Below are 11,007 nucleotides of genomic sequence, written 5' to 3' on the forward strand. Positions count from 1 at the left end.
ACGAATCATAGTCGTCGGAATATACCGACGAGTACAAGTCGTCAGAATATACTGACGAATCATAGTCGTCGGAATATACCGACGAGTACAAGTCGTCAGAATATACTGACGAATCATAGTCGTCGGAATATACCGACGAGTACAAGTCGTCAGAATATACTGACGAATCATAGTCGTCGGAATATACCGACGAGTACAAGTCGTCAGAATATACTGACGAATCATAGTCGTCGGAATATACCGACGAGTACAAGTCGTCAGAATATACTGACGAATCATAGTCGTCGGAATATACCGACGAGTACAAGTCGTCAGAATATACTGACGAATCATAGTCGTCGGAATATACCGACGAGTACAAGTCGTCAGAATATACTGACGAATCATAGTCGTCGGAATATACCGACGAGTACAAGTCGTCAGAATATACTGACGAATCATAGTCGTCGGAATATACCGACGAGTACAAGTCGTCAGAATATACTGACGAATCATAGTCGTCGGAATATACCGACGAGTACAAGTCGTCAGAATATACTGACGAATTTTTGCGTTTCCGATGAATTCTGTTCTCGGAATATGTTATCGGAGTGTCGTCGGAAGTTCGTCAGAATGTGGTTTATCGGTATTCGTCAGAAAGTCGTCGGAAACTCTGACGAAATTCCGACGAATTTTTTTTTTCCGACGAAATGATACCGACGACCACTTTCGTTAGAAATTCGTCAAATTGTCTCTATTCCGATGAACTTGTGACGATTTTGTCCGTCAGTATCCGTCTGTTTTCTTCTAGTGAAAACATAGCTCAGTCTAAGACTGTAAAGGAACCACAAGAGATAAAGAAAAAAGAGTAACTATTACACTGCTCAAATTAGCTTCCATCTCAATGTATTGGAGACCTTTCTGAACAAACTTGACAAGAGCACCAGGTGGAACCATATTCCCATAGATTTTGCATTTATTAATCCCTGCCTCGTAACCTAGTGTGAATGCAGCGTGTGTCAACCCTACAATTACCACTCAAACAGAGCTTAAACTACAACCCAATGATCCTGAAATCCAAAACCCCTTAGCTTGTAGCTATCAGAACAGATACAATGGGAGAGATTACAGAGAAGGTTTACCTGATTCCTGAAGATATCGGAATATCAGAAAATTCAATTCGACGGAGGTTAGTGAAGACATCTCCTACGGCCAAATTCGACTGAGTCGGAGTAACCCAGCTGTCCACAAAACAAGTCGGTGATATGTTGATCTTCTCCGACGTATCTAAACCGGGTGTAATTAAAACACAATGGGCCTAACATTATCCAATAACTGACTTATTGGGCTAAGCCCATTTAATATGTCATCATCAATAATTCACGGACAACAACAGCCAAACCACCTGTTGATAAACATTAAAATAAAAAGCACGAGGGCAAAAAAACAAATCGCCCAAGCGTGGGGCACGTTCTACATGGTTGACTCTAGACTCGATAATAAAGCTGTATATGTGCGTGCATGCACCTGAATGAAAAGCAACCAAATCAGACGAGATGTTTAATTTTCTTTCATTCGCTCTGGTCGTCGGATTTATTGCAGCCGCGGCTTATCTTTTCCGATCAAAGCTGAATCTTCCACCAAGTCCGATAGGTTTCCCTGTGATCGGACACCTCCACCTGCTCAAAGATCCCATGCATCGTTGCCTTCGTGACCTCTCTCTAAACCTAGGTCCAGTGTTTTCGCTCAAGCTTGGCTCTTGTCGAGCCGTGGTCGTCACGTCAGCCTCCGCAGCTGAGGAATTCTTAACTCACGAAAATGATGTTGTTTTCGCAAACAGACCTACCAGTACTCTCTTCAAAATCGCTGGTTACAACAACACGATAGTTACCGTAGCTCCCTACGGAGACCACTGGCGCAACCTCCGCCGTATCTGCAACGCCGAGATATTCTCCACCGTTCGTCTCAGAGAATCCTTAGGGATCCGGAGAGACGAAGTGAGGTCTCTGCTTCGGACGATCCACGCCGCCGCCGCGGCGGCCACATCAAAAGGAGGAAGTAACTTGTTGGAGCTACGACCGTTGCTTTATGGGTTTACCTTGAACGTTGTCATGAGAATGGTCGCTGGAAAAAGATACTACGGCGAGGAAAACGTGGATGCTAAGGAAGTGCAGGAGCTGATCAGAGAAACTTTCGAGCTCGCAGGGTTAACTTACGTCGGCGACTTTCTTCCGATTTGGAAGCTGTTTGATTTCGATAGATACATTAAGAGAGCCAAGAAACTTGGCTCCAAGTTGGACAAGTTTTTGCAGGGACTGGTAGACGAGAACAGAGCAAACAGGGGAAAAAATGAGTTCAAGAACACCATGATCACTCATTTGCTTACCCTTCAAGAATCACAACCTGACTACTACACCGACGAGATCATCAAAGGACTCGTACTGGTTCGTGGATTTTTTTTTTTTTTAAATACAACTCAGTTATTAGAAAAAAACATGAAGATTGCATCGTACAATTTTTGCAGGTGATGTTATCTGCTGCGGCGGAGACAACGACTGTGACATTGGAGTGGGCTATGGCTAACCTTCTAAATCATCCAGATGTTCTAGTGAAAGTCAAGACGGAATTAAACAACGTCGTTTCGAAAGAAGGGCGTTTGATGGAGGAATCTGATACTAGCACTTGTACATATCTCAATAGTGTGATCTCGGAGACTCTTCGTCTCTATCCTGCAGTGCCAATGCTGGTTCCCCACGCGTCGTCCCATAATTGTAAAGTTGCTGGGTTTGATATTCCACGTGGCACATGGCTACTCATCAACGCGTGGGCTATTCAGAGAGACCCAAAGGTATGGTGGGATGAGCCCGAGGCTTTTAAGCCGGAAAGGTTCGACAGTAAAGAGTCGAAGATGCAACATGGTAAGTTTCTACCTTTTGGTATAGGTAGAAGAGCGTGTCCTGGAATGGGGCTGGCCCAAATTGTATTGAGCTCAGCTTTAGGGTCGTTGATCCAGTGTTTTGATTGGGAGAGGGTTGAAGACATTGCAGTTGACATGTCGGAAGGAAAAGGTCTTACCATGCCTAAAGCTGTGCCTTTAGTTGCCAAATGCAAGTCTTCTCCTATCCTAGACAACCTTGTTTTTTAATTTCTTGTATTTTATCGACGATCATCGACATGCATTGCATTGTTGCTAATAAAGAACATTTTTCTTTTGTATTTCTTGAATAGTTTCAAGAAATTTAATTTTTTTAATCATCGTCTCTATAGGTCCATGAATCGAGATTGCTCACTCTTTCTTGAATAGTTTCAAGAAATTTAATTTTTTTAATCATCGTCTCTAGGTCCATGAATCGAGATTGCTCACTAGATTTCCTCTTTACGTTTCTTAAATCCCAAAATTATTATGCCTAGTCCCAAATGTTGAAAGAAAAACGCTCTAGATATTTCTTTTCTTCCTCCATTAAGACCACCCGCATCGGAATCGGAATGTCGTCGAAAAGTCGTCGGAATATTCTGACGACCCTTGTTTCGTCGGAATTCCGTCGGAAATGGCCGACGGAATTCCAACGACTTCATTTTTTTGGATTTGGTCGGTAATCCGTCACAAATCCGTCACAAATTTCCGACGACATTGGTGTCCGTCGGAACCTCCGTCGGAATTCGGCGTGTTTTCTTGTAGTGACATAGCCTAAATAGAAAACTTCATTTTCCTATTTCTAGATTTCCTTATTGTGTTTATCTTAACATATTAAACATCTAATAATATGTTAAGTTTCCATAAGCTTGGAATCATCCAACATTTACCCCCTTAATTCCAACTTAAATTAGGGAGATCAATTTCTTGAACTCCGATTAAGCTCATCATTTGCTTGAACTTAATCCTTGCTAATGGCTTGGTAAGTATGTCGGACTTCTGCTCAACTCCCGGTACATGCTCCACTTCAATTTGCCCATTCTCCACACACTCACGAATGAAGTGATACTTCTTGAGCACATATTTACTCCTTCCATGGAAAACTGGATTCTTCGTTAGAGCAATAACTGATATGTTGTCGATCCTAAGCTTGACCTTCTCGCTTTCTTTACTTAGTATCTCATTCAACAATTCACTCAAGCTTCTTTTCGTAGGCATTTTCCTTCTCTATCTTCTCCATTTTCATGTCCCTTTCCCTCTCTAACTTCAGTCTCTCCCCCTCCAATGCTTCTCGTTCAATCTTCTCTCTTTCTCTCTCCTTTTCTCGTTCCATCTTCTCCCTTTCCCTCTCTCGTTCCTTCTGTTTCTCATGCCTATCCTTATCCTTCATTTGGCTGCAATCTCCATCATGTTCTCGTTCAACCTCCTTCTCATTTTCTTTAGACCTTTCTCTGTCCTTCTCCTTATCCCTCTCTTTCCTCTTACTCTCCCTCAGCATCACCTGCAACTCGTTTACATCCTTTGAGATCAGATCCAACGGTTGAAAGAATGAGAATTCCTCGTCAATGTCTGCTGCCCCCTGCGAGCAATACAGCAAAAACAAAGCTAAGTCTAACCAGAGCAAACACTGTAAAGAAACCACAAGAGAAAGAAGAAAAAAGTAACTATTACATTGCTCAAATTAGCTTCCATCTCCATGTAGTGGAGACCTTTCTGAACAAACTTGACAAGAGCACCAGGTGGAACCATATTCCCATCGATGTTGCATTTATTAATCCATGCCTCGTAACCTATAGTGAATGTAGCGTGTGTAAACCCTACAAATACGAAGATTACGATTCAAACAGAGCCTAAACTACAACTACCATAGGTTAGGTTCTACTGAAAACTTCTAAGGTACATGCACCAACGATCCTGAAAACTACAGTTTGTTTCGTATAATCGGTGAAACCCTAAGACGAATGCATGAAATCCCCTAAAAGAGGTTCAAGTTCGTAAAACCAGACAATGTCAACCACAATTCGGAAGAGAGTCACCTAATAACAACGACCTGAGAGTCACCTAATAACAACCTCACACCGATTGTCATCAGACTCCTCGGTTCTCCACGTGAGCTGTTTGTATTTGGGCCTGATCTCTTGCACCCAATTCCAATAGCCTTTTGCCTTCGATCGATCTTCTTTATCTGGCCCATTCAATGTGACCGTTAAAGACGTTAGCTCTTTTGAGATTCAAACGTTGAATCATACGTCTTCACATATTTTTTAGCAAAAAATTTTTTTTTACTAAAAACCTTTTTATTTATATGAGTACGCTAAAAATTATTTCGAGTGTTCAGCTGTCACTCTCTTAATCAATGGTGTCGATAAAAGCTGAAAAACTTATCATCGTTAAGTGGTGATGAATGGTTACTCCTGTGAAAATTTTATTCAATTCATTCTCCTTACATTATTCAATTACAATAGATCCTTAAATAACATAAGAAAGAAAGATCTAGAGATCTTCTGAGAAGTGGCGGATCCAAAAATGTTTTTAACTGGGGACACAATATATTTATAAATTAATAAAAAAATTAATCAAAATTATATATAATATACTATAGGAATAACTAACAAAATTAAGTTTGTATTATTCTACATTTAAATTTGGTATCATGAAATTATAAACAAAACTAATCTTAACTATTTTGGATTTTAAAGTTTTTATTTTAATATTTATTTTTTCAAAAATAATTCAGGTATCTTATTGTCTAAATAGTTTATCGGAAATTATAAATATTATTCAACCAATGATGTAAAATAAGTGTTATATATATATGTGAGTTAGGTAAATTGCTTAAATGAAATGTAAAAGAAAATAATAGTTAGAAAGACAATGTAAGAAGAAGAAAAAAGACAGACAGGTGATATAAATGAAATTTGTAATAAATTAAATGTAGGAAATAAGTTGTCTTTAAACTCTGTTACAATATTAAATGGGACTCGTACGAGAATATAAAGCAAAAGGAAGAAATAGGTGAAAATGGGTAAAATAGAAGTTGATAACAGGGTGCATCGAACCTTCCTCCAAAGTTCAATAGGGGCATTATAATGCCACTGAGCTACGAATCTCATATTATTCATGATAACACAAACGGTTAGCAAAAGTAGTTGGGATAGGATTTGAACAACTACCTCGTACCTGTGAACGTGCATTTTCCCCTTGAGATAGGATTTGGATAAGAACAAACAGAACGATCAAGAATGTTCTGAATCGCTTACACGTGCTAATAATTTCTAATGATAAGAGCTAGAGAAGTCGGATACCTTTTTATATTATCTGATATAATTGGATACTAGGTGTTTTCGTACACCATATATGGAAATAAAAATTTAAAAATTTAAATTATATTTAAAAATAAAATCTTGTTAATTTTTAGATTTCATTATTTGCTTATAATTTTTAATTTAATTATATGTAAAAATTAAGATAAAATAAATATTTTTAAGCAAATTATATTTATTAACATATATGTATATATTTAAGATTATAATCATGGAAATTTTTTTAATCTATTTCTTTTGGTTGAAATATCTAAATCAAATTCTATAAAATTAAGAGAATTTTTTTTTAGGTATATAACTATCAAAACATAAAACAAATAATATTTATAATATTTGTCGATATTAAAAAGAAGCTAATCGTATTGTGATTATAAAATTACAATTTTGAAAAATAAAACTGCATAAAAATTGAAAGAATTGTTTTAGTAATAAAAATTATAAAATTACAAAAATATAAGCAAAAATGACATTTCGAAAATTGTAAAATATTATCGATTTATACTATTATCTTATTTATTGTTATGTTAATGATGATCTATGATTTATTATCATATTATAAAAAAAGTAAAAAAAAAATCATCATTGAATATAAACGTCCCCTTCACAATTAGTTTCAATATATGTCATCATTGTTAATATGTCATGTCATTATTGTTAGTATGTCATTTTTTTTTTCAAAATTACTGTATTGATCACTTTTCAATAATGTTTAGGGATTATTAGTTTTTAACAGCTGCACACTGACCACATGAACTAAAACTGTTGCTCATTTATGTCATTATTCACGGTGATGAATGGTTGCTACCTATATAGATCCCTTTTAACCCGTAAAAGACTCGATACTTTTTGAACACAAAAGACTCAATATTTAGAATTTTAAAAAGAATGAGTTTGACGCTAAAGCTTCTGTTTCTGGTTCTACTTCTTTTTGTCTCGAGTCATCATGTTGATTCTGGCTCTATCGTCAAGTTTCTTCCCGGTTTTGAAGGTCCTCTTCCTTTTGAGCTTGAAACGGGGTTTGTAAAATGTTTATTTTTTCCTTTTTACCAATGTATAATATATGAAAAAGAATAATAATAATATACTCTGACCAAAATAATAATAATACGTGTGTTTGAGTTTGGAATTAGTAATTTGCTATTCTTGTAAACGAAAGGTACATCGGTATTGGTGAGGAAGAGGATATACAATTGTTCTACTACATCAAATCTGAGAATAATCCAATAGAAGATCCTCTTCTTATTTGGTTAAATGGTGGACCTGGATGCTCTTCTCTCCTAGGACTTCTTTTTGAGAAGGGTAAAATCTATAAAATATATTCATTTTATATCATCATTTTCAATGGTTTTTCTTAAAGTGGTAAGAAACCAAAAATAGGACCTCTGGCTTTTAAGTTCGAGGTTTGCAATGGAAATCTCGCTTTTTAGGTCTCTACAACATATTCATGGACACATGTAATGATGGAAAGTACGTTCATATGTCGATCATAAACCCAATGATCTATTTTGATACTTTTCGTAATCTTCATCACATTTTCAGGTGGCTAACATACTATTCTTGGATCAACCTGTTGGATCTGGCTTCTCCTACTCAAGAACTCCACTTGATAAAACTAGTGACACAAATGAAGTTAAGATGATCCATGAGTTTCTTCAAAAGGTAATAATAATATGGCAAACTTGAGTGTCTTCTGAAAGCCCTTGTATGTCTTGTAATCGGTGGCAGATCCGGAAACAATTATGAGTCAGGTCAGATTTTATTAACTACAAAAGAACTTAGGCTGAAATTTGTAACTTTAGCTAACCGGAAGAAAAATCTAGCTTCTCTCTCCTTTTTCCTCTGTTCTCTCTCTAGGATCTTTCACAGAGGAGAAGTTGAAGAAAAGAAGCGTTGCGCTGGTTCCTTTCCGGCGACTCATCGCCCGTGGTTGGGCCCCTTCCGGCGTAGCATCTTCTCTAGATGGTCGGCCGGCTTTTGGATCTGGAGTCCGCGCTTTCTTCTCCGGCGTAGGACTTCCGGTTCAGGTTTTTCCGGTTACGGTCTCATCCGGCCGGATCTCAGTCTTCGGCGTTGCATCTATCTCGGTGAACGTCCGGCTTTTGCTTCTGGCGCCCTCACCTTCTTCTCCGGTGTTGGACGGCCGGCTTTTGTCTCCGTGTCACGCTCCTCCTTGGTGGTGATGGCGGCCTTTTATCGGGTCTTCCCGATTATGGTTTAAATCTACGGTTATGTGGTTTCCTTGGTCCTATCGATTCTCTTTCCTTTTATCCGTTTGATTACGGTTAAGGGATCGATTGATGGCGATTGTGTTTTCGAAGCGTAGATCCTCTGAGCGCCCTGGATTTCAGCGAAGACCGTTCTGGATGGACGGTTTTTTCTCCGTTAAGGCTCTGTTTCGTCGGAGTTCCTTCCAGCCGCTTCAGTTTCGCCGGAGGATGACAGCTCTCCATCGTCTTGACGCGTGTCCAGTGGTTGCTGGGCAACCGAACACGTGGTGGACGCGGTTGGCTTTCTTCTTCAACGGGGTACCTCTTTGGGCTTTGGGCTCAAAGTGTCTGTTTGGGTTGGGCCTTTGCGTTGGGCCTTTTGTTAAGTTTTTTTTGGCCCGTAGATTGGACTTTGTACTTTCTTGTAGGGCTTGTTCCTGTTGGACTTGATCTATTAATAAAATTCCAGTGGAAAAAAAAAGCTAACCGGAAAACACAATAGTTTATAATATTTATACTTGTCTTTATTGTATTGCATCTATAAATATATAGTAAATTTTTAACAGAACAAAATCATTGGACAAAAACTTCATGAAAAACTGAAAAGCTTATAAAAAAGTTTTCTATAGCAGTTATTGATAATTTGGCACGAGCCAAAATTTAATTTACATAAAATTGGTGAAATATGTAAAGAAAAATTAGAAAAATAAATTTATAGAAAAGAGATTTTACTCTTACATTAAAATTTAGATCAATTGTTATCCTTAATGAATAATTATATAATTATATTATATAATTGAAAAGAAATTTTTTTATTAACAGTTTTAGATTTATCTATTAGATTAGATAATTTTGTAGTTGGATTAGATAATGATTATAAATTAATATAATAAAAATTATCCAAAAATAAAATATAGCTTAAAATAAATAAGATAATTCATGATTGTGTTGTTATCCAAAAATAATATTTTTAATCATAAAAAGTTAAAATTAGGAAATAGAAAATTCAATACTAGTCAAGAATTTTTTTTTAATGAATGTAGTTTCTACATAATTTTCAAAACTATTTATAATACATAGTACTTACAAAAAGTTTAATGCAATAATGAGCCAGGGCCGGACCTGGATACAAGCCCATCAAGCATTTGCTTGAGGGCCGATCAATATAAAAACAATTTTGGGGCCAATTTCTCAAATGTTTAGGTAGTAGAGATAGTGAGAGCAACTGTTATTTGAGTTTAACTGTTCGGTGTCCTGGGTTCGAAAGCTAACTAATGCTCATTATTATTTGAAGTTCTTTTTTTGCACTAAGTTACAGGGGCCAAATTTTTTTCCTCGCTTCTACTTTTGCAAATGTCAGGCACGGCCCTGTAATGAGCTTATATGTTTAGATGAAATTTTTTCATATATAAATTATGTAATATTCAATTTGATTTTTTAAAAAATAAACAATAATTTATTATAATGAAAAAATATTCGTAGTATGAAATGTCCGCATGGGCTAAACACAATAACATACTGTAGTGGTTTGGATCCACGCCAGAAAAAAAAATATTAAAGAACAAAAGGTGAAAAGGATAAATTACAAAGGGGTCCATGAACGTATAACTACCAAAAAATTTGGGGACATTAGCTGCAATTTAAATGGGGACGGCTGGTTGAGCAAAGAAAAAGGGACAGCTGACCCGACAAGCATTAAATTGATATCTCCTCAACTAAACCAAAGGATAAATACCAAAGGGTATACCACTCCCCATTGTCAGTCTTCGACCGACAAGGCCGGCCCAGAGCAGTTGTGACTCGAGCCATCGCTTAGGTCCAACGCGAAGGGGCATTTTTTTATCAGTTTTTTCATACTAAATTTATTATTATTTATAATTAAACCAAATTTATATAAAAATAATAGTAATAAATGTAAAGCTTTTACTCCTGTTTATGAATTTTATCAACAAATTTATTGATTAAGAATATAACCAAATTATTATTATTTTTAAAGCCTATAAACCTTATATTAATGGAAACTGTCAAAAATATCATTTTCAAAGTATCACTTTTCATGTTTATACTAAACACTTTTACCCTCATCTTTAATGAAGGATAAAAGACATTTATAACCTTTTCATTAACTTTGACAAAAAAAAACATATGGTTAACTTATCTAAACTTAAAACATCAACTCTAAACCCTAAATCATCAACTCTAACCCTAAATCATGAAACATCAACTCTAAACCTTAAACCCCGAAACATCAACTCTAAACCCTAAACCTTAAACCCTAAACCTTCAAATCTAAACACTAAAACATCAACTCTAAACCTTAAAAGTAAACCCTAAACCCTAAATCTAAACTTAAAACATAAACTTTAAACCCTAAATCATCAACTCTAAACCCTAAACCAGGAAACATCAACTCTAAACCCTAAACCTTAAACCCTAAACCTTCAAATCTAAACACTAAAACATCAACTCTAAACCTTAAAAGTAAACCCTAAACCCTAAATCTAAACTTAAAACATAAACTTTAAACCCTAAATCATCAACTCTAAACCCTAAACCAGGAAACATCAACTCTAAACCCTAAACC

At 36.4% G+C, this 11,007-nt stretch overlaps 4 protein-coding genes across 5 annotated transcripts in view; 2 read left to right on the forward strand and 2 right to left on the reverse strand.

Moving 5' to 3' along the window:
* LOC106304676 (RNA-binding protein 25-like) overlaps window positions 1-1,347 on the reverse strand; it is a 10,273-nt gene extending 8,926 nt beyond the window's left edge. Inside the window, exons 1-2 of one of the 2 annotated variants that reach the window (XM_013741073.1) lie at window positions 1,122-1,347; window positions 857-977 (exon numbers count right to left, since the gene is read on the reverse strand). In XM_013741073.1, the coding sequence (XP_013596527.1) occupies window positions 857-977; window positions 1,122-1,182 (182 nt within the window). In that variant the 5' untranslated portion in view covers window positions 1,183-1,347. Of the gene's footprint in view, window positions 1-856; window positions 1,005-1,121 lie in introns of both variants that reach the window. The other variant, XM_013741072.1, reaches the window with a different exon arrangement.
* Window positions 1,348-1,520: 173 nt separating this feature from the next.
* LOC106305010 (cytochrome P450 81D1-like) lies at window positions 1,521-3,228 on the forward strand. Its single transcript, XM_013741390.1, has 2 exons — window positions 1,521-2,423; window positions 2,504-3,228. Exons 1-2 carry the CDS (start codon window positions 1,536-1,538, stop codon window positions 3,122-3,124), a joined length of 1,509 nt encoding a protein of 502 aa, XP_013596844.1. The 5' UTR covers window positions 1,521-1,535; the 3' UTR covers window positions 3,125-3,228.
* An 857-nt stretch (window positions 3,229-4,085) lies between these two features.
* LOC106302897 (splicing regulatory glutamine/lysine-rich protein 1-like) lies at window positions 4,086-4,912 on the reverse strand. The gene is made up of 2 exons (XM_013739298.1): window positions 4,565-4,912; window positions 4,086-4,472 (listed from the first exon to the last, which is right to left on the reverse strand). The coding sequence occupies exons 1-2, from the start codon at window positions 4,640-4,642 to the stop codon at window positions 4,086-4,088; spliced, it is 465 nt and encodes a 154-aa protein (XP_013594752.1). The 5' UTR covers window positions 4,643-4,912.
* Window positions 4,913-7,039: 2,127 nt separating this feature from the next.
* On the forward strand, window positions 7,040-8,947 carry LOC106305037 (serine carboxypeptidase-like 11). The gene is made up of 3 exons (XM_013741417.1): window positions 7,040-7,232; window positions 7,373-7,515; window positions 7,756-8,947. The coding sequence occupies exons 1-3, from the start codon at window positions 7,102-7,104 to the stop codon at window positions 7,761-7,763; spliced, it is 282 nt and encodes a 93-aa protein (XP_013596871.1). The 5' UTR covers window positions 7,040-7,101; the 3' UTR covers window positions 7,764-8,947.
* Window positions 8,948-11,007: the final 2,060 nt, after the last annotated feature.

Source organism: Brassica oleracea, chromosome C7 (assembly GCF_000695525.1).
Source record: "Brassica oleracea var. oleracea cultivar TO1000 chromosome C7, BOL, whole genome shotgun sequence".
Taxonomy (NCBI): Eukaryota; Viridiplantae; Streptophyta; class Magnoliopsida; order Brassicales; family Brassicaceae; genus Brassica; species Brassica oleracea.

Coding starts and splice junctions, on each gene's coding strand:
- LOC106305010 (XM_013741390.1), top strand. CDS start 1,536: ATGTTTAATTTTCTTTCATTCGCTCTGGTCGTCGGATTTATTGCAGCC. Junction 2,424..2,503: donor TCATCAAAGGACTCGTACTG/GTTCGTGGATTT, acceptor CAATTTTTGCAG/GTGATGTTATCTGCTGCGGC.
- LOC106302897 (XM_013739298.1), bottom strand. CDS start 4,642: ATGGTTCCACCTGGTGCTCTTGTCAAGTTTGTTCAGAAAGGTCTCCAC. Junction 4,473..4,564: donor TGGAAGCTAATTTGAGCAAT/GTAATAGTTACT, acceptor TATTGCTCGCAG/GGGGCAGCAGACATTGACGA.
- LOC106305037 (XM_013741417.1), top strand. CDS start 7,102: ATGAGTTTGACGCTAAAGCTTCTGTTTCTGGTTCTACTTCTTTTTGTC. Junction 7,233..7,372: donor CCTTTTGAGCTTGAAACGGG/GTTTGTAAAATG, acceptor TGTAAACGAAAG/GTACATCGGTATTGGTGAGG.